The sequence below is a fragment of the Daphnia pulicaria genome, chromosome 1, assembly GCF_021234035.1.
Source record: "Daphnia pulicaria isolate SC F1-1A chromosome 1, SC_F0-13Bv2, whole genome shotgun sequence".
NCBI lineage: Eukaryota > Metazoa > Arthropoda > Branchiopoda > Diplostraca > Daphniidae > Daphnia > Daphnia pulicaria.
Window position 1 is genome coordinate 5,479,200 of NC_060913.1, and position 20,693 is coordinate 5,499,892.

The window sequence follows — 20,693 nt, forward strand, 5'->3', positions numbered from 1 at the left end:
TACATTGAGGTAGTAGCCCGGCCATTATTAAACCAGCTCCTCCCCCTTATAACAACACAATCATTGAAATAAATTTAAAATGCAAATTTATCCCATTTGTTTCTTTCTCAGTATAAAATCGATAAGGAAGTTCATTCGTCTCACAATTACTATTAGATTTTGTAATACACTTCGTGTATGAACTAAATTGCGAAATATATATACATAAGAAATGGTACAAACTCCATCTAGTAAAAGATCTCAAGGAAAGCTTGGAGCAACACATAGTCACCTGGTTGCCAAAAACTTTCTTCTTCTTCTGCTAAAAAACCGCCAATGTCGCTTAAATTCTGACGTTTATTCTAACATCATTTCACTTTTTTTCTCTTTCTATTTTACTACTCTTCTTTTACGAACTCTCGAATGATAAATGACACACAAACCAAAAAGCGGGGAAAAATAAAACAAGACTTGTGAGTTGTGACTCTAATAAAACCGCGTGTGAAGTAGCCAAGACAAAAATGACCAACCACCACAGCACTGCCATATTGTAATAATATATGTCGACTTTTATACTTTTTTCCCGTCCGCGTGTGATTATTAACGATCTAGTCATCCGTGTAAGCACGACACGCCAAAAAATAAAAACCGCCAACCTCCCAAATGTTGCCAGTTGACTAGACATTTGTTAAAACTTTTTTATATTTTTAAAGAATTTGATTCGCCACATTTTATTTTATTTAAAAAAAAATTTAAATGAGAGGATTCCCCTTCCACTTGATATCAATAATGGGCTCTCGACGGAGGGTATGATGGAAAGTGGGTCGCTGCTGCTCTCTTTTTTTTTTATTTTCCCGCCCATAACTTTTCTTTTTCTGTATGCAGCTTGAACGTGAACGTCAACTCTTTTGTTTATATTATTTATTTACGCGTAGCGCTGTTTGTGTGAAATGTAATTTTTCCAAAAGTGGATTGAAATCAGCAGCATGCCAAAACAAAGGGGTGGGTAATAAAAAAATTCACCGTCAAAATCAAAATTAGACACACACAAACAGTTAAATAACGCACACACACCGATTCTACACCGCCACAACTCAATTTAAAAAAAAATCAATCAAAATCAATTGTATTTTGCAGGATTAATTTTTCAAAAATTTCATTATTTTCTTTGTTCTAATAAAGTAACCTTTTTTTCGAACCGAAAAATGTCTTGTCTTTTCTGTGTGTGCCTGCGTGTTTGCGTGCGTGATGTGGGGATACCTGGACCTTATGACACCCGAAGTTTAGAAATTCTTTCATCATTGAATTAATGAGAAATATAGTTGCCCTTTTTAAACCGAAATTCCCTTTTCTTTTTCTTCTTATGACATATTCCTTCTACCATCACATCACCCAGCACCTCTTTATAGCTATGAATAGATGTTTCCATTTATTTTTTTTAAACATCACACAGCCCCAACATCACAAAAATCTGGCCGCGTTCAAGTTTGATTCTTCTGTTGGTTCTTCTTTTTGAGAAAAATCTCGATGACTGCGTGTGTATTTTGTGTGTGGCTGCTGTCGTGTGCTGCTGGGACTTTCCGTTGAATACATGACCAAAAAACATTTAAAAAGTGTTTCGTGTAACAGAATTACTACGTTTAACCTACCTTTTCAAGATCAGCTGTTGAGCAAGGACAAGCAATTTTGACACGCCACGAATTTTTCAGAGTCGTATTTATTAGAAGTTGATTGACAGTAGCCAAATCAAACTCCCTGGGGGGGGGGGGGGATAATGATCACCGTTGATCGACTTTGTAATAGGGGAGAGTGGGGCGATCTGGCGTTCGGGTCGGATGGCTCAATTGATTTCTTGATGGGTTAGAATTGCAATAAAATATTCAAAAAATCAGGAGATGTAGATGTTAGTAATGCGCATCTTAAAACCAAATTTCATGGTAGTACGACGAACGGTTAAGGAATGAAAGGTAAAATAAATTTTTCGTCTTAAAATTGGGTCGTCCTACTTTGACTTTCGAATCAAATACCGGCTTTCCCGATTACTTTAAAATTATAAAAAAATATGGAAAATATTCTACGTTATCTCTTCTTTAATCCTGTTTAGTTTGTTTTATACTTACAATAGTTTAAATAAGATATATTCAATAATATACCAAGACCCCTTTGTTTGGGGCGCATCGGCCACACAGCGTCGGGGCTTTTTGGCTTACATAAAATTGCATATGATAGCAGTAAAATAATTTTTGGTCAACTTTTTTCGTGTTTTTAGTCAACTACCATACTTATTTAAGCTTTTTTATTGATATTCCGTTGGTGGGTTGCATTATTGGGTTATTTTTTTTTAATTTTGAGTTTCTACTGTCAGTCAACGGTTTTTCCGCAAGAAATACAGGGGCCGAGACACCCCGGCGCTGTGAGCAAGTATCTGGGGCGGGTTTGCTCTTTTTTTTTTTTTTTATCGGTAATAACCTAGTCTTAATTTATTTAGATCGGATTGAAAAAATCACCATTTAAAGCAGGAAGGATTCTCTTTCTTTTCAAATTTGATGGATCTAAATCCGTTAGAAAATGATGGAATGGAAAGTAAGAGAAAAAAAAGTGAGCCAGTCGCCCCACTCTCCCCTGCACGTGTAATACGCTTTCATTACAATTTTTGTTATTCTGTTATTTTGTTTCAACCTAATAAGATCTATTTTACAAAGACTGATTTGAAAGTGAAAACTTCTAAATAATACTTAAAGGATAATATGTAGGTTTTCACAAAGAATAGTCTATTTAGAGATTTATATATAGAATTATACTTTACTATACTTTGGCGTTGTTATCCTGTCTTTTTTGTCTGTAAGCTGTACCAATCTATCCATGCGATGTTTTAAAATTCGCGCAACCTAAACGGAAACTTGATACAACTCCTACATCTAGCGGTAAAGAATAAAACCTCACCGCAGATTTTATTATAGCCGTTCTAGTGTCGCAATAGTTTTTCCCGTTCTAGTTTCGTTGCTTAAATATGGACGTTCTAGTGTCGGGCGGGCGTTTTAGTGACGCATTCGAAATCCATCTAGCGATAAAGAATCATTCACCTCTGCAGATTCTTTTATAGCCGTTCTAGTGTCGTTATATTTTGTTCCGTCCTAGTTGCATCGCCTAAATGTGGACGTTATTCTAGTGTCGGGCAGGCGTTCTAGTGACGCATTCGAAATCCATCTAGCGGTAAAGAATCCTCCCCAGCGGAAGATTCTTTTGTAGCCGTTGTAGTGTCGCAATAATTATACATGATTTCCCGTCCTAGAGTCGTTGTTAAAATATGAAATTTCTAATGTCGCAAAATCCATTCTACTGTCGCAGAGAAATTTAGAGGTTTTCCGTTCTATTGTCGTTACTTAAATGTGGACGTTCTTGTGTCGCAGCGGAATTTAGAGGTTTTTCCGTTCTAATGTCGTGGCTAAAATATGGACGTTCTAGTGGTGGAAGGGCGTTCTAGTGTCGCGTTCTAGTGACACATTCGATTAGTCCTTGTGGTTATTAGTCCCAAAGTCGCTATACCTTTGAATCAACTTCGAGTTGTGGCCTGGCCGCCTGGCGTGAACTCAATTCTTCAAGACAATCAGAATTAGTTAGAACCCGTTGGTGGTTAGGTTTGATAATGCCGTACGAGTTTGTTTCATCCATATCCGCGAATTTCTCCATTTACATTCCAAGATGGAAAAATTTTTGGCACTTTGGGGAATCGACGTTTGTGGCTTTTTTAAATTTTGAAATGTTTTGAATGTTAATTGATTTTTTGTCGACTTTGGGTAGTCTGGCTTACTCTTTTTGAGTTTCTCTATCCTTGCTTGTTTTTTTTCTGAATCCATCAGAAGTTGGAATTGTTCAAGTCCAATTGTATTTTGTTCCATGTTATTTCACTTTTCTTGAAACTTTTCACAACTTTTGTCTACCCTAATGCTCATACCCACGCCGGGCCTTGTGCCCTTGCCATATATCCACACTGTCATCAAGATTCGTATTATGACTAATAAGTCCCATCCACATCATGGCTAATAACTACATTCCATACAGGAACTTGTATAAGCAATATTAAACAGCCAAAACGCAGAAAGAGTCATTGCAGGTAATAGCTGATTGGAATCTTCGAAGTGGCAGCTCCTATGTAATCTTTTTTTCAATCGATACTGTGAACAAAAGTTGTCCATTTTCGAGGGAGTAAATTCTAAATATAGAATTAATTAATTTTAAATGATACAGTTAGCATGTAAAAACATAATAAATAGTTTTTTTCACGATTTTCATCAATGGCTTCAGTTCGAGTAGAATCTCATCGGCTGGGAGTGCAAAATTATCTAGAAAAGGAAACATATTTTATTAACAGTTTGTTTTTGCATTTGGTTTGTGGTGCACCAGTCCCAGATAATAGAAGAAAAAGAAGATAAAGAATAAAATTTTAATTTGTTACCGTAAGCCTGGTAAAGAAAAGGGGTAAATGATTTCACCACTGCTTTCCTGGAATATCCTGAATCTTTGTAAATGGCACCAGCCACTGCTTCGAATAGATCGGCTAAAACACCGGGCATCAGGAGAGATTCGGCTGTTGCATTACCATTCTCAGGAGTTGCTTTAAGTAAAAAAAAAATTTGAAATAAAATTAGTTTATATATTCTCCTAATTCATAAGCAGAGTTTCTTTCATCTCTTCTCCCTTACTCTGCTGGCAAATGGATGTCCCTCCTTTAGTTGGTTCTCAGCAAATTCGTTGACTTGTTTCTGTGGTTCAGTTGGCATTCCACGCAGGAACTTGTAAAGCCGAATTTCACAGCCAAAACGCCAAATGAATCATTGCAAGTAATTGCCGAGCGATATCTTGACAAATGGGAGTCCCCTAGATTCCTCCTTTCCCTTGGCCCACCAATTTTATAGTGGTAGCATCCCCCGGTATTCGTTTGTCCCGTAGTTACGGCACCCGTTGTTCATTCGTGAGTTCATCAACCAAATATGTACATTTGATGGGCTGCAATAAAAAAAACATGTATGAATAAATAAAAGTAGATTTAAAATATTTTATATTTTAACTATCAATGTGGCACTGTTTTTCATACCTCCCCTAACACTTTTTCCTGTATTTAATTTTTGTTTTCTTTATTTTTATTTAAGAGAAGAGCTTTGGAGCCTATACCTCTACAGCCACCACCGACCTCCAAATACAGATTGGATCGTTTAAGAGGGGGACTTATACTTACAGAAATCAAAGAGTTTGAAAGAATTCTACGCTACAGTTTCGTCAACAAATCGCTTCTTAGCGAAAGCGTAATACATCGCGTGGGCGGTATCATAAACTACGAACGCTCTGAATTCCTTGGGGATTCAATTGTCGGTAAGCATTAAGTAAACCACGGTATAATAATTCTAAGGTAGGCGGACTCTTATCTCAAAATTAATCCTATAGGGAACTTCTGATGAAGTCCGCCTACCTTAGAGCAATTAAACCAACGAATAACTAAATAAAATCAGGGCTCCTGATTCTCTTCATCTGGCGCTGGTGTGCCACAGGGTCGTAACCATATGCATGAACGAGAAATAGGGTGTATGATTTCAGAACAGCTTTCCTGGAAAAGCCCGAGTTTTTGTAGATGGCACCTCCCACAGATTCAAATAGGTCGGCAAGAACACCTGGCTTCGAGATTCCGCCGTTGCATTCAGATTCTCCGTGATACCTTTCAATCTAAAAATAAAGCTGAAAGATTGTAATTATTTTACATTTCCCCTTGAAATTCTGGATATCAATTTTCTGTGGGGGGGGGGGGTGAAATGGGGTAAATGTGTTACACGACGGATAAATTTTAAAACTTCGCTTGTTTAAAAGGGTACGACTGTTTGTTAATTTGTAAAAAGTTAAAATTGTTAACTTAAAAGATTTCAAAGTTCACAATTCACAATAGTTTTTTTTAACAAGAGAAGTTTGAAAATTCATCGCTGTCCCCTAACTTCTTGCATCTCTTCTTTCTTACTCTGCTTGCGAATGGATGGGACTCCTTTAGTTGGTTCAGTACGAATTCGTTGATTTGGTTTAGTTGTTTGGTTGAGTGCATTCCAGGAAGGAACTTTTCCAGAATTTCACAGCTAAAACGCCGAAAGATTCGTTAAACGTAATACCCGAGTGAAATCTTTACAAATGCGATTGGGTTGACGCTTCAGATTTGTCAAAAAGATAAGTGGATACTACCAAATCTAAAAATAATTTTCTTTTCTTTAAAAGTAATTTTTTAATTTAATGGATGGTATAATAGCTCTAAAAAGTAGGCAGGCTTAATCAGAAGATCCCTAAAGGAGGATGTGTGAAAATTTTTCCGAGAATGGAGTCCGCCTAACTTAGAACTACTATACCGTGGTTTTAAAGCTTACCGACAGCCGAATCTCCAAGATATTCAAGTCATTCATAATTTATGACTCCCCCCTCGCGATGGATGACGGCTTCGCTAAGAAGCAATTTGATTACAAAATTTTAACGTTGTATCTTTTCAAATTCTTTTATAAGTCGTGCTTTGAGTCCACCACGTAAACGATCCATTCTAAACTTTTTTATTCGTGGGGGTTCAATTGACATCGGTTCCAACGCTCTTCTCTAAAATAAAAAAAAAATAAAGAAAACACAATATAAATATAGGAAAGGGGAGGAAAGAAGAACAACGTGAATGTTCGGTCGCTTCAATTCGATCGATGGACGATCTTAACACAGTTTCATATTAATAGGTAAAATATAAAATATTGAATAAATGTTGAGTCGTTCAATCACGACCGCCCAGTTTTGCCGGTTGATAGTCACCAGTTTAACTCCACACGCGATCCTCGACTTCCGACAGTTTACGTTCCGGTTCCAGTCACAAAAGCGGCGGAGGAGGCGGTGGGGGAATCAATCATTACGTAATGTTGCTTTCTTCCCTCCAGCAGCGACGAAGGGCAACGGAAGGGGAGTGGTCATCTGTTAATATACAGCCGCCGCTCTTAAAGCCAGATCTGGCAACAGCCTCTGTATGCTGCTCAATAAGAAGAATAAAGACTGATTGTGTGAATCGGATATTGGTGTCTTTTTAAAACAGGTGATGAGTCAAAATACAGTTTATTTTAATTGCGTGTACCTGTAATTTACGCCTGACGATTTTCACGCTAATGCTTATCATCCCAATGCAGGCTTCCGAAATAAATAACAACAATAATGCATTATTCACAGCTTTTCACGTGGAATATAAATATGAATTCAAAAATAGTCAATTTTTTGCGCAAAGCGTATCAAGTTATGAATTCTCATTTTTAAAATACGTCTATTGTTTGAGTATTACATGGAACAGTACAAGCATTAGTGTGTGTTAGAATATTTGTATTTCTCACAAACTCTTCACGGAATTTCATAACATGCAACGAATCAGAACTACAAACAGCTTGATTAGCCTTCCACCTGGCCGACAATCGAGAAGTTTTAAATCCAAACAAAGACTGTCGTTGGCTTTAATGGTATCTAAACGTTCCTAACCCCAGAGATCCACCCGCGCAGGGAGGAGCCAGGATGTTCATGTCAATGGTCGAACATGGAACCATAGAAGCAGAAAAATTCCCCCAAAAAAGTAGTTATTGCTATTGTAACATCCTGGCCAGTATAACCAGAAAAAATATACAGTATTCTGTACTAGTGGCTTCTCTAACAGCTCCACAGATATGATGCAATTGAACGCTGACGAGTGAACACGAAATTGCCAAATTGCCCATAAAATAATAACTAGTATTAAAATAATGAATAGAAAATATATGTATGAAGAATGTTTTTTTACCTAAGCTAGATACAACCGGATAGTTCTAGTTGACCTGCTAGAACTCTTACAGAACCGATTGAATTGCAAGAACCACACGCTGCTGGTTCCAGAATAGGAACAAGAAGGTCTAAAAAATATAAATTTGTACACCGTCGGCACATTTCCACAAAACACTTTACATACTAATACTTATTATCTACAAGGAATCCACATTTTTTTGAAATTCAGTTGGAAGCATTTCATGAAGACTGTCTTTCACTTACATATACCTACTTGTGTGTGACAGTCTTCGTGTAAACCAGTTTTTCACATGCAGAACATAGACGAGTCCTGTCAGTTTGACGTTTAACAGGTGATGCGCATTAGTTGAGGCAGTTCAAATTTGCTGCTTTCTTTACATATTGGCTAATTTTCTACGATTGACTGGTGGAGTCTAGTTCTGATTTTACTCCATAGTTGGTCTTGGGTTGAGTATCCGTTCTTGTTTTCCAAACAGTCTGTGTTTCTTGATCGTCATATTTTAGCAATAACAGTACCCAAGTATCATGAGTAATGGGCTCTCCATTGTTTCCTAAAAACCAAATCAGATAATAAATAAAGAAGAATAAAAATGTATTAACTAGGTAATGCATACCATTGTTAGCAAAGATATGGAATAGAATGCATCCTTGTAATTTTTCCGTGTTATTCAGTCCTCTAAAGTCAAACCTTTTAAATCAAATGCAAAGTATTCTATCTGGCCAATGACTTGTGCAGTAATCGATCGAAAGTTTTCTTTGAAGAGCTCTTTCATTGCTGTACTACCTAGTCTTTTGTCTGAAATCAAGAAATCAGATATAAATACTTTATTCAGACTTTTTTGTGGAAGAAAATCAGTGTTTTTAAGAAAAAATCCAATTGCGCACTCAATCATGAATAATATTAAGGTTTTTAAAATTGTTTTCTTGATCGGTATTTCTGATTCTCTATCAAGCTCTAAAATGTAAACTGTAATGAAATTCTATGGGTAATATGGTTTTTCTTTTTGCCAGGGTTAGGAGTGGCTGAAAACGATGGACATGTAAAAGTTTTCACCTATAATGATGAAATTTACAGAGAAAGAAGTCACGAAACCATTAATTTAGATTTTCTAAGTGATCTTATGAATATGTGAGGAAAAACAATAAAACATTGTTTTATGTTATGGGGGTAAAAATAACTTTTAGTGTCCTCTACCAGCTACCCTTTTTTATACTGTCAAAGGGCATGATTTATAATTCAGTCTTATTGCTTCATTTTTGAATGAGGTTTGGAAAATACGACGATGACACATACAACGACAAGACATATTTTATTTCTTTTGCTAACGTTATAGATGGCATTTTATGTCAAAAAATGTAAAAAAAAGCGAGGTTTTACGTCCTCTTCAGTGTTTTTAATATATTTTATTAAGTTGAAAACAAGCGAATGGTGGTCTTTTGAAATTTTTTATTAACTTGTTGTTCTTAAAGATATTTTGCCACCAGAGTATTATAAATTTGATGATTTTTGTAAACGGATACATATTACTGCTACAACCTATTGCACTAGATGATGAAATAAAAAAACTGCTCTGTTATTCAACCATTTTTCAAATAGCATTTTAATTTTTTGGGGAATTGTGTGTCCACATTATTGTCCACATTTTAAAACGTTTTGCCGAGTACGCAAATGTTGGGGGGGGGGGGGCCTTGGGCATATTCAAAGTTTATTCATGAGAACAAAAAACAAAAATTAATTTATTCATTCAAGTAAAACGCACTCTCAATATTTTTTTTTAATTATAATAATACTTCGTGCGTAAACTGATGCCCGTTGGCAGATTGTGCCTTGCCAAACTGATAAATTCGATCCCTCAAATGACGATCAGAACAAAAAATCTCTTTAAACCGGATTTCATGGATATAACAGCCAAATAGTTGTTACTCGATCGTTAGAGTCGAAAAGGTCACAGATTTTGTGTCGATCAAATCGTAGCAGTTGAAAAAAAAAAAGAAATCCGCAAACTATTTGAACTGATTGTAGTTGTCAGTAAGACAATATTTTTGAATGAATGATGGATCAAAGCTTGAACAGTGGCCAAGTTTTTTCTCTCGACCAATGTAAAAATGATGCATCATTGCCTCGGGATAAAAATGAATAATCTTACTGGAAGATTTTGATACCTCCATCTCAGCTTGCTTTTCTTTACGTTTCATTTGTAATGAATGATTAAAGATTGATGTAAATTTCTTAACATTTTTTAACAAAATCATTCATTTTAATCCATCAGGTGTCAAAATCCCATCAAAAGAATAAAACACCCCAATTAGGGGATGTCACCCTGGTTATTTTAACAAGAAATTTCAATCATTTACAATGTTTTCAATACTGTATTTGAATAATTGTGTGTGTATAGTGAGTTTATACCACTTGTTTATGAAAAAAATGCTATTAGATGAACATTCCAAAATATTAGCACAGATAACGACAACTGTTTCGTTCTCTCAATAAGAAAACTAACATGGGCTACTGACCCCGACACTTTTGATGCCCTTCCTCCGATTTTTCCGTTTCTGTCTTGGTTTTCCTGCCTTTCAATGTGCGTTATTATCGCTATTTATACTCCTTTCCGCCAAACGTCCACCATCATTCGTTGCCGATTGTGTCATCCTCAGCGTCCTTGAGAATTTTGCAAAAAAATTTTGTTGAAAGAAGAAAATAAGATACTCGGTGTAAATAGGTTCATTTGAGGGTTTGAGGTTTAATTGAAAATGATGTAACGATAGATTTGTCCTTTTGAAAGGAAACAAGCTTTTGTGAGTTGATAGTTATTTAATAAATTAATAATGTTTATCTGTCATTGAAGAGAAAATTATTAAAAGAAAATTCTGGGCTTTCTGTCCCTCAATAAATTTATATGGAAAACAGATTTATTGGTGTACAAGTAAACTGTTTACTTGTGGGAGGATATTTGTAATATGTCATGCTATTACTCGGCCAAATGCTTGAAATCGAGATATATAGTTTCCGAGGGGGAACACAGACTGTGTTTCAGCCCAGATACAGGGTTGTTTCCCATGTCTGTTTTGGCTCGGTATAATGAGCGCAAATAAGTAAGCTGTAGCAGCCATGAAATAAAGACTATGTGTAAGATGTCGATAACATACATGTAATACATCCGTGTAAAATCCGTTGCGAACAAGTTTTATATACCTGGGAATTATATGTAACACAAAGTCTGTAATTCCATACCTATTACAGCTGATTTAGTTTAAAAATGTACAGACCGTAAACAGCCTAGTTTCAGTTTGTTCATCATTCATGATTATATATTCGTGATAACATATTTTAAAAATTCACTGGTTTATTTTAATGTCTCCATTAATTTATCATTTATTGAAACCGTTTAAGTAAGATTTCATCAGGAGAAGGTCAACTCGATGGCGAGTAGTGGCAGACAGAAGGCGAAGGTACAAATCCCAGAGGAAAGATTTCAAAGTATATCAAGGCATACAGGGGGCCAAATGTAATAGCAATAAAAAGTTTCGTCTGGAAGGCTGGAAATCGCTAGAATTTGAAAAAGAAAACAGAACATCAATTATGAAAGACGAATAATTCAATGAGATCCACTACCTTCAACTCGAAAAACTTCATTGTCGTCCTCCTCGAAACGATTTCATTGGCCTCGTTCATCCAGCATGGCGTGGGCGTTGACTCTTCAGAAGAAAGCATCACCAATTTCCTCCAATTACCTTTAAAACAAAAGAATCTTCTAATTAAAAATTGATTGAGAAAATTGGATGGGCGGAATGAAAAGAAAAAAACCTCCGCTCAGGAAAAAAACCATTCTGTTATCAAATTGTTGGAGAATGTGCCTTCGCCTCTGCCCTGATTGCCACGGTTAGATAAAGGCCCCGACGATGGATAGAAAGGCAAATTTAACTTCAATCAGGATGACGATTGTAGCGGTTATAAAATATTCGCAGTTGGTGGCTGGAGCGCTGGAATCACCGGTGATTTTGGCTGTGTAGAGGGAAAACACATTATCAATTAATGCAAATAAGATTTTTGCATGGAAATTATTATGTTCTTTTAAAAAAAATTACCAAATCGAGAACAGCAGCTAGTATAGTAAATGAAATTGGCTTCGGGTATATAGTCTCTAGTAGACAAGCTTCTAAAAGGAAACTCAATCAAAGCATTCCGTCGTTAGTCACCGGCCCTGAAACCATTTTCCTTTCCTTGGGAATACAGTGTACAGATAACACTACGCCCGTCGTCCCATTGAGACGATTTTTGGTTGGAACGGAAATTCCTATGTGGGGTGTAAATGTGGAATGTAAAAAAAACTGTAGAACAAATAATCCAACGAGCCATTTAAAGTGGAAGTACGTCGTCGCATGTAATCTCACATTCTCCCCTACACACTATAAGGATTCTGAGATGCGCCTTTCTATTTTGATCTGGGTCAAAGTTGATCCTCGTGTGCCTTTCTCTTTTGTGACCTGTTGTGACCTACCAATTTCCCTTTCTTTTGACCTATTATGACCCACTTTCCCTTGATTTGTTTTGACCTTGTTTGTCGGTATAAAAACCGACGCAGAGTCTCATTCTATAGTTCAGTTTTTCTGACTCACCTGTCGCAGAATGTCACTGTGTAGCTCAGTGTATCACTACTGGCCCACTATTATTACGACAGTGTTGCACGTCGCATCTGATATCAACTTGGTTGCAGTTTTCTGTTTAGGATTGTCGAGAGAGGCATGCCTTTGACGCTCTCCCTCTCCCAACGTCTCTTATTTTTGTTTCTCCATTTTTATGTTGTCGTCCTATTTCCTCGCGACTCTTTTGTCGAAAAAGTGGGTGGATGGGTGGTGATGGTGGAGAGAAAGAGAGAGAAGCGCATTGACGCAATAAAAACACAGGCGCGCACCATCCGTGTGTGCTGTGTGCTTGTGTGTGCTTCTCGTTATAGGCTACGCTGACCAATGGCAGAGCGGCAATGGCGGCGTCCTTTTTCATTTCGACGCTTCTCTCATCTCACGCGTCGTCGTCGCCGTCGCCATTCGTTTTCTTTTTCCTCCTCCTCCTCCTCTTCTCATTTACTATGGCTATTTGCTTGGGTTCCCGTGATTGTTTTGTTACTGTCGTCACACAACGGAGCCTCTTCTTTCCCTATTTTTCTTTGCTTTCACATTCGCACCCAAAAAGAGAAGAGGGACCCTGAAATGTCGTCTCCTTAATGCGTCTAGTGTTCTTCCGTAATATTATGACGAATATGTACACACGTAAGTAGATATAGTTGGAGGGGGGTATAAGATTGGGAAATTTAAAAAAAAAAGTCTGTAAAAAAAATAAGAGGTGGAACATCGAAAATCCATCGCCGCCTTAATTCGGTTTCGTGGATGGTTTGAATTTCGGTGTTTTGGTTTTATGGATTTTAACACTGGACCTGAGACCCCACGTTGCCAGTTCTAAGAAAAAACAGCAGAAAATTGTGTTGTTTTGATTTGGGTCCCTGGTGGTCAAAGTTGGAATCAAGGGCTGGGTATTGCTCTCTCTGACGACTGTCGTCATGGAAACATAAATTTACGGTACTTTCACCAAAACGTCGTTTCCTAGAACTGGCAATGTGGGGTCTCAGGTCCAGTTCCCGAAAACTGGCAACTTTTCAGAAAGGGACACTGGGGTAGTCACTTTTTTCTGTAGAGGCTTATGGAGCGATGTTCCTCCTTCTTCTCCGTGGTTGGAAGTTCAATGCGACATCCAGTTGAAATAGAGGACGCCGTTGGGTACATTCGTGTCCGCTCTGATCGTGGCGAATCGATTAATAATCCGAAACTAAAAATAAATACGTGAACATTTCGTTGCGAACGAACGGGGAGTTAGAGAAAATAGCCTTATCCTGAATAGATTTGTAGCGTTGATAAAAAACGTTGAAGCAGGGTCTATAAACTTAGTTCATTTATTTAGTTTTTATAGTTTTATAATATTTTCCATCAACAATTTTATTTGGGTACGTAAAACGAGAAGATTTCTACAACGATAGAATTTTTTTAACAGGTTACAAATCTAATGATGATTTTACCGTGGTTTGCCAATCACGTGTGTCTTAAACAAAAAATGCGAGTTCATAATGGGTAGCTGGAATGGATCTTAACTTAGTTGCCGGTTTTACTCCTTTTTTTCATGCTAACTTTGGCGTTTCCGCTGCCACCGGCTTCACCACTTCCACCTGCGCTGATGGTTCTTTTTCTGTTTTTCATGAACAGCCAAGGGAGGTATCGGAGAGCGAATTTGGCCACTGCTGTATTGGCCGCCTGAATGTTTGTCCCCGCAGCTTCAAATGATTGTGCGGGGTGGAGTGGCGTTGCAGGACTCACTTCAAGCGTAACGTGAGCGCTCCCATCTGGGAGGTGGAGATTGTTGCAAAAAAATCAAAGTGAAGCAGATAGGTTCACGTATGGGTTAGGTTAGGTTTTTTTCATTGTTTACCGGAAAACTGCTTGGGGGTTAATATCAGTTACCCTTTTTAACGGGCATATGGGGGTATTTTGCAGAAAGTTCGCTATAAAAATCAAAATAATTATATTATTAAAACTTATTTTTTAAAATTTCTTACAAATGGTTTCCTCCATCGCGTCAAGGACAACTTTTCGAGTATTTTCAAGGTCCTTTCCCGAATCCTTGTATACGGCGCCAAGAATTGCCTCGAATAAATCAGCAAATACTTTTGGGTAATCCATTTCCCATTGCAAATTACCCTTCGGAGATGGAATCATTCTTACATCCTGAAAAATAAATAGTTGATTAAGACTGATATTTTGTGCTGGATGGATGGATACCTTTTGATGACTGAAAATGTGTCTATTTTCAATTTGCTGATCCACAAAGGCCTGTAAGATCGTTTCTTGGCTAGAGGTCAATTTCTGCTGCATTACTAGATGCAAATTTTTTCTTATCGCGATGACCGCCAAGGTGTTGTTGCAGGCCAAAGCTGATTTGACTGTAGTCAATTGGCTCGCTCCATATTCTGGCTTCCGCGTTTCACATTCATCCACTATAATCAAGCCTAAAAATTAAAAAAAAAGACAAAAAAATAAGCAATTGAAATTTGATTTTATCCCCCATAGATGGTTTTCATTGTATTATCTGGTGAGTTGAGTGAGTGAGCAAAGCGGCTGTTGCGCTATGCTAACAGCCGCTTCGGTCTCAACCCTACTCACTAGATAATACACTGAAAAACTAATTAACCTCTTACGAAACATTACCAAGAGCACGATCGCCAATCAGCTCCAACTTCCCTGCCTCCTTGGCTGCGTTTCTTACATTGGCCGTCGGTTGTTGAATTGCCATATGCAACCAACTCTCGTCTATAAATCGGTAGCCTAACATCTTCTCGATGTATTCCGCAGCAGTAATTGGTCGTGGGGGAGATAAGGAATCCATGTTTTTTTGTCGTGTGCAGTAACGGCAAAGCCTATCAGGATAAAATTTAAAGCGGCAACTGTTATTTAAGCCGATCAATATAATTAGGATGGCACGTGTTCCGTGCCCAGCCCCTTCTCTAAAAGCTGCCCATATAAGGGGTCACTTTTAGTTCGTTTGTGTTTTCTCCCTTGTGCTTGGTTTTGGGTTGGACACCAAGGCATCGATGTTATTGCAAGCATTGCAGCAGCAGTCTTGGCTGATTTCATTGATGGCCCGGATCCGTGGAAGGATTGCAAATTCTTTACTTTCAATATGACGTGGAAAGTTCCGTCTGGAAGGTTCTTTTCTTCCCTAAAAAAAAAGTTTGAAAAGTTAGCTCAAATTTTTTTTTATTAAAATTTTTTTTTTACTTGAATTTGAATTGATCCTATTTTGATTCACACGTTGTAGTGGGCAGACGAGAATGTTATTGTGGAATTTGACTATTAAAAAAATTATTAAAGTTCAATAAATTAGTTTTAAATCTACTACCTATTACGTCGCCCATGAGGTTTAAGACAACTTTTCGGATGACCTTGTCCTCTCGTTCGCAATCTCTACGCAACGCGCCAATCAGCGTCTCAAACGCATCGGCATAAACTTTGGGATAGTCTATGTCAAAGGCTCGGTCTCCTTCAGATGAAGAGATAATGACTAGTTCCTAAAATAAATTTGTTAGACTTATTATTTTTGTATATTTAAGCTAAATTACTTACTTTCTCGAGCGAAAATAGATGTTGGTTTTTGTTTTGATGGTCCACAAAACTTTCTAATTCTTCTATTTGCTTTGCTGGGAGCCGATGCTGCAGCAACAAATGTAGGCCCGTGTGTAGGCAACAATGTAGGCCGATAACAGCTAACGTGTCGTTGCATGTTATGGCCGACTTCAAGACAGATAGCTGTCCTTGGTTATACCGAGGGTTTAGATCAAGAAGATGAAATAAACTTGACAAATAAAAATAATCATTCAAACATAACATATAATGATTGACTAATTACTTCCACAACTACAATAACAGACTTTCTACACGAATACACGACTAATGTTACACGATTTAGTCAATTTCAACAGTCGTCTACTAGTGCTAAATCGTGTAAAAACTGCCATAAGCCCCTCCCCTTCGGGCGGAGCAGACGACATACACGGTGAAAAAAATACACGATTTAGTCTGCACACGCACACGGCTATGCGCACACGATTTAGTCTGGCCCGAAAGTTTGAGAGAGAATTTTTTTCTAATCGCGATGACCGCTAAGGTATTGTTGCAAGTCAAAGCTGATTTGACGGTAGTCAATTGGCCCGCTCCATATTCTGGCTTCCGCGTTTCGCATTCATCCACTATAATTAAGTCTAAAAATTCAAAAAAAGACAAAAAAATCAGCAATTAAAATTTAATTTTATCCCCCCATAGATGGTTTTCAGTGTATTATCTGGTGAGTTGAGTGAGTGAGCAAAGCGGCTGCTGCGCTTTGCTAACAGCCGCTTCGGTCTCAACCCTACTCACTATAGATAATACACTGAAAAACTAATTAACCTCTTACGAAATATTACCAAGAGCCCGATCGCCAATAAGCTCCAACTTCCCTGCCTCCTTGGCTGCGTTTTTTACATTGGCCTTCGGTTGTTGAATTGCCTTATGCAACCAACTCTCGTCTGTAAATAGTATAGTATAAATAGTATCGTTACAGGTGATCATGGACGTTAGGTTAGCCAATTCACCTGCCCCATAAGTAGGGCATGTTGTGTAGCATATTGCCATCACCAAGGCGCCTAGTATTTAAAAAAAAAAACAAAAAAAAACAAAAACAAAAAACAATTTAGTAAAATACTATTTCGGGTGAAACAGAAAACAGCAAAAAATTTTAATTACCTAGTAATTTGTCCCCCAGCGTCTCCAACCGGTCACTGTCTTCACTTGGAACCTTGTTTGGGTTTGTAGAAATGTGAGTCAGAGCCAGTTTTAGATTTTCCTTATTTCTGAACTCGTAACCAAGGGTCTTTTCAATTACTGCCAGCGCGGCATCAGTGAATAGGATCTTGGGGTCTGGGATCGGAACGGCCGACGGCGGTACCATCTCCTCGCCAGACATTTCTGTGTTCGCAGTCGTGCGATATCCGTCCAGCGAATCTTCTTGGGTCGTGTTAAGGAAAAGAAACTGTTGGACGGAAAAAAAGATATGTAAGAATCTAGACTAAACAAAAGAACCTCGACTTCTCTCTCCTCCGCTCACCGGGAGGAGGACAAAGATGCAATAGGAAATTCGATTACTCCTGGCGAGGAGAAACAACTAGGAAAATCGAAATCTAAAATCTAAAAAATCTAAAATCTACGGGTGGCGGTGGATTTTTATAGAAATCGATCCACTCCTTTGAGTTTTCTCTCTCGGTGGCCGGCCGGCGTGAAGTGCTGCCGTGTCCCGCCACCAGAAAAATTCTCTCCCTCTCTCCAAAATATATTATTTTCGATAATCAGTGGAACTTATCTAACGTTCCGGCCGGAAGTGTTGGTGAGAGAGACGAAAACCACCCGAAAAATGGCGCGACGGTGTGACCCGATTGCTGGATGAGCAGATGCCTGTTTCTCACTTGTGTGCGCGTACGTGTGAGTGAGTGAAAAAATACACACGGACCCATAAAGAAATAAAGAAAAGATAGAGGAAAATGGCTTCGTGTGGCGTAAAAAATAACAAAACACAGAGAGAGAGAGAGAGAGCCGAATCGCCGTAAAAGGTGCGCCCATTGTGGGTTTTTTAGTAGAGATAAGAATGAAAAAGTAAAAAGAACCAAAAGGTGAGGGGGATAAGAAGAAGGTAAGGTAACGATCGATCTGTTTTACACTGACCGGTGGTTTGTCAAGGCCTCCAGGTGGTATGTCCACACGAGGATGGGAAGCAGCAGGCGGTGATAGCGGTTCTCCAGCAGCCGGCCAAGTTTAGGGTTCCAGGAGGCCCAACGCTGCTCCGCCCAACGCTGCTCCGAATTCTGCCGAATGGCCGTCGATCTCTCGTTTCAGTCTCTATATCGTTTCAAACAATACAAAAATAATAATCGTTAAAAAACATTAAGGCAATTCAATTTAACGACAACCAGTGACAGCAATCATCCCCCATTTTCATAGCGGTACCATCTCCGAAAATGATTTCGATTGTTGTCATCAACTGTATTTTTTTATTTTTTATTGCGTAAAAACACTGTGGAATTCGGCAACTTCTTTTTGCTAACCCCGTAACACCCCCACCCCCTTCTTTTGAAAAAATGAAGGGATGAAAAAAAAGATGGCCGACGAAAATTTTTTTGGGGGGAGGATAATCAAGACACACCATCAAGCAACTCAACTGTCTCGTGTTTGACCTGTGGCTACGTTTCTAAATTTTCGTTTTCTCGGAGGGTCATTTCACGGCAGACACCGGGACCTGGGAGGAGGCAAACTAATAGACTATAGGGCTTTTTCAGATCGCGAAAATCCGACTTCCAGAAATCTGGCAACGCATGCGTTTTGTAGTTTTTTTTCCGTTTACATGGCAAAGGCCATAAGAAATCTAAGTGGCTTCAATAAAAAAAATCTAGTGTTTTTAATTCGGAATATTTCTTCAAAAGAATTACACAGTGCTCTAGGTAAGATATTGGTCGTTAATTTGATGTATAATTTACTAGGACTAAAAAATTGTTTTGGGCTAAAAATTTAAATGTAAAACTTTGTTTTGTTTTTTTTAGGCGATTCTCGGCATGGCCGAGTTGAACGATAGCCTAGACCAAGTTCCTTTTAAGTTTTCTGCTTATTCATTGGACCAAACTGTTGATCAAAAGAAAAATTACGCCTCAAAGCTTCAACGCAGGGGCGTGAATGACTGTCCATGGGGCATTGACGATAAATACTTTATTGTTGTTCAAGATCTTCGCCAACTACAGAGAAGTTTACCCAACATAACCAAATACGACCTAATTGATTACCTTTATGTAACAAAAAGTCGTCATGATGGAAACAGAACTGAAAATTTGAAGAGTATGCAAAGCTACAAGAAGTTTCAAGATGGATATGTTCTGTACAAGGCCTTGCATAAACTGAAGGATGGCAAGGGAATCGTTTTGGGAAAAGTATGGTCTGCTATATCAGTATTCTTTACGTTATTTTTACATCTGCTTATTGATATATAAGTGCATCTTTTTGTAATCTAGGTGATGCGTTCCATGTCTATTAGTAAATCACCCAGGCAGCTGTGGGTATTGCTTAATAAAGAAGGAGGTGTAATAACAGCCCATTGCAACTGTCCAGCTGAGTAAGAAGTTTAGCTTTATCTGCTGTTCAAATCACATTATATTTCTACAGTTTCCCATCCTTCATTCACAGATTGAACGAAACATGTTCACATATTGGCTGTTTGTTGTTCTGCTTGGTGGCCATAAAGAAGGAGGCTTGTACTAGCCATCGTCAAGAATGGGGCCATCATACTACAAACCACAAAGACTTGGTATATACATTTAATTGAATACTGATCAGTTCTTCTTGTATGAGTATAATTATATTATTATTTCTCTTTTACAGAATTTGGCTGACAAAATTTCTGACCTAGCAGTTAGTAAACAACATAAAAGTTCAACACCAAGAAAGGCTAGAGGTATTCCGCCAGCCAGTGAAGAGAAGGTGCAGTAGATGTTTGATCAACTGGCACTTGAAAAGAAACCGTGTGTCCAACTTCGAGTTGAAGAAAGCACCTACGCTAACTTCATTCCTTTACAAATGAAGACTCCCTTTCCAAAGCCAATGTCATCAATTTTCGACTCCGCTAATGAAAGCCACAGTATTGAAGAGTTGATCAGTATGGCAGAAGATTTTCTTAGCAACTTTAACTTTACTGAAGATCAGCGTATCTTACTGGAGCTCCTCACCAGAAACCAGTTCAAATCCATTTTGTGGGGTAAACATCGAGAAGGGAGAATAACCGCCAGTAACGCTCATGCTGTTCTTCACACCGATTTGAAAAATCCCTCAAAGACTATCGTTCAAAAGATTTGCTATCCAGACAGAGCCGCGTTTGATTCTACTCCGACTCAGTAACATTTGATCAGTGTTCGGATTTTGTGTCGCATAAACTAACGTTTTGCATTTCATTTATTCAGATGGGGCCGAGTCAACGAAAAAAAAAGCCCTAAAGTCAGTAACGGAGCATGTTTAGAAGACTTGTTTGCCCGATGCTGTTCTGCTTCCGTGTGGATTGTTCATTTGCCAACAGCAGCCCTTCGTAGGCGCTACACCCGACAGTAAAGTGCTGTGCGAATGCCATGGTCTATCTCTCATCGAAGTTAAATGTCCGTATTCTCATCGAGATCTCACCATACGCGATGCTATTCTTGCTGATAAATCATTTTGCCTCGAAGAAGGAAAAGAAAATAATTTTATGTTGAAACGTTCTCACATGTACTATGATCAGTGCCAAGTCCAAA

General features: G+C 38.2%; 2 protein-coding genes across 2 annotated transcripts; both read right to left on the bottom strand.

Annotated features, from left to right (window-relative positions):
- Window positions 1-14,141: 14,141 nt before the first annotated feature.
- Window positions 14,142-15,148, bottom strand: LOC124343841 (endoribonuclease dcr-1-like). The gene is made up of 3 exons (XM_046797324.1): window positions 14,626-15,148; window positions 14,403-14,571; window positions 14,142-14,348 (listed from the first exon to the last, which is right to left on the bottom strand). The coding sequence occupies exons 1-3, from the start codon at window positions 14,716-14,718 to the stop codon at window positions 14,272-14,274; spliced, it is 339 nt and encodes a 112-aa protein (XP_046653280.1). The 5' UTR covers window positions 14,719-15,148; the 3' UTR covers window positions 14,142-14,271.
- A 500-nt stretch (window positions 15,149-15,648) lies between these two features.
- LOC124327837 lies at window positions 15,649-17,341 on the bottom strand. The gene is made up of 6 exons (XM_046786888.1): window positions 17,122-17,341; window positions 16,803-17,021; window positions 16,448-16,601; window positions 15,967-16,195; window positions 15,750-15,911; window positions 15,649-15,693 (listed from the first exon to the last, which is right to left on the bottom strand). Exons 1-6 carry the CDS (start codon window positions 17,339-17,341, stop codon window positions 15,649-15,651), a joined length of 1,029 nt encoding a protein of 342 aa, XP_046642844.1.
- Window positions 17,342-20,693: the final 3,352 nt, after the last annotated feature.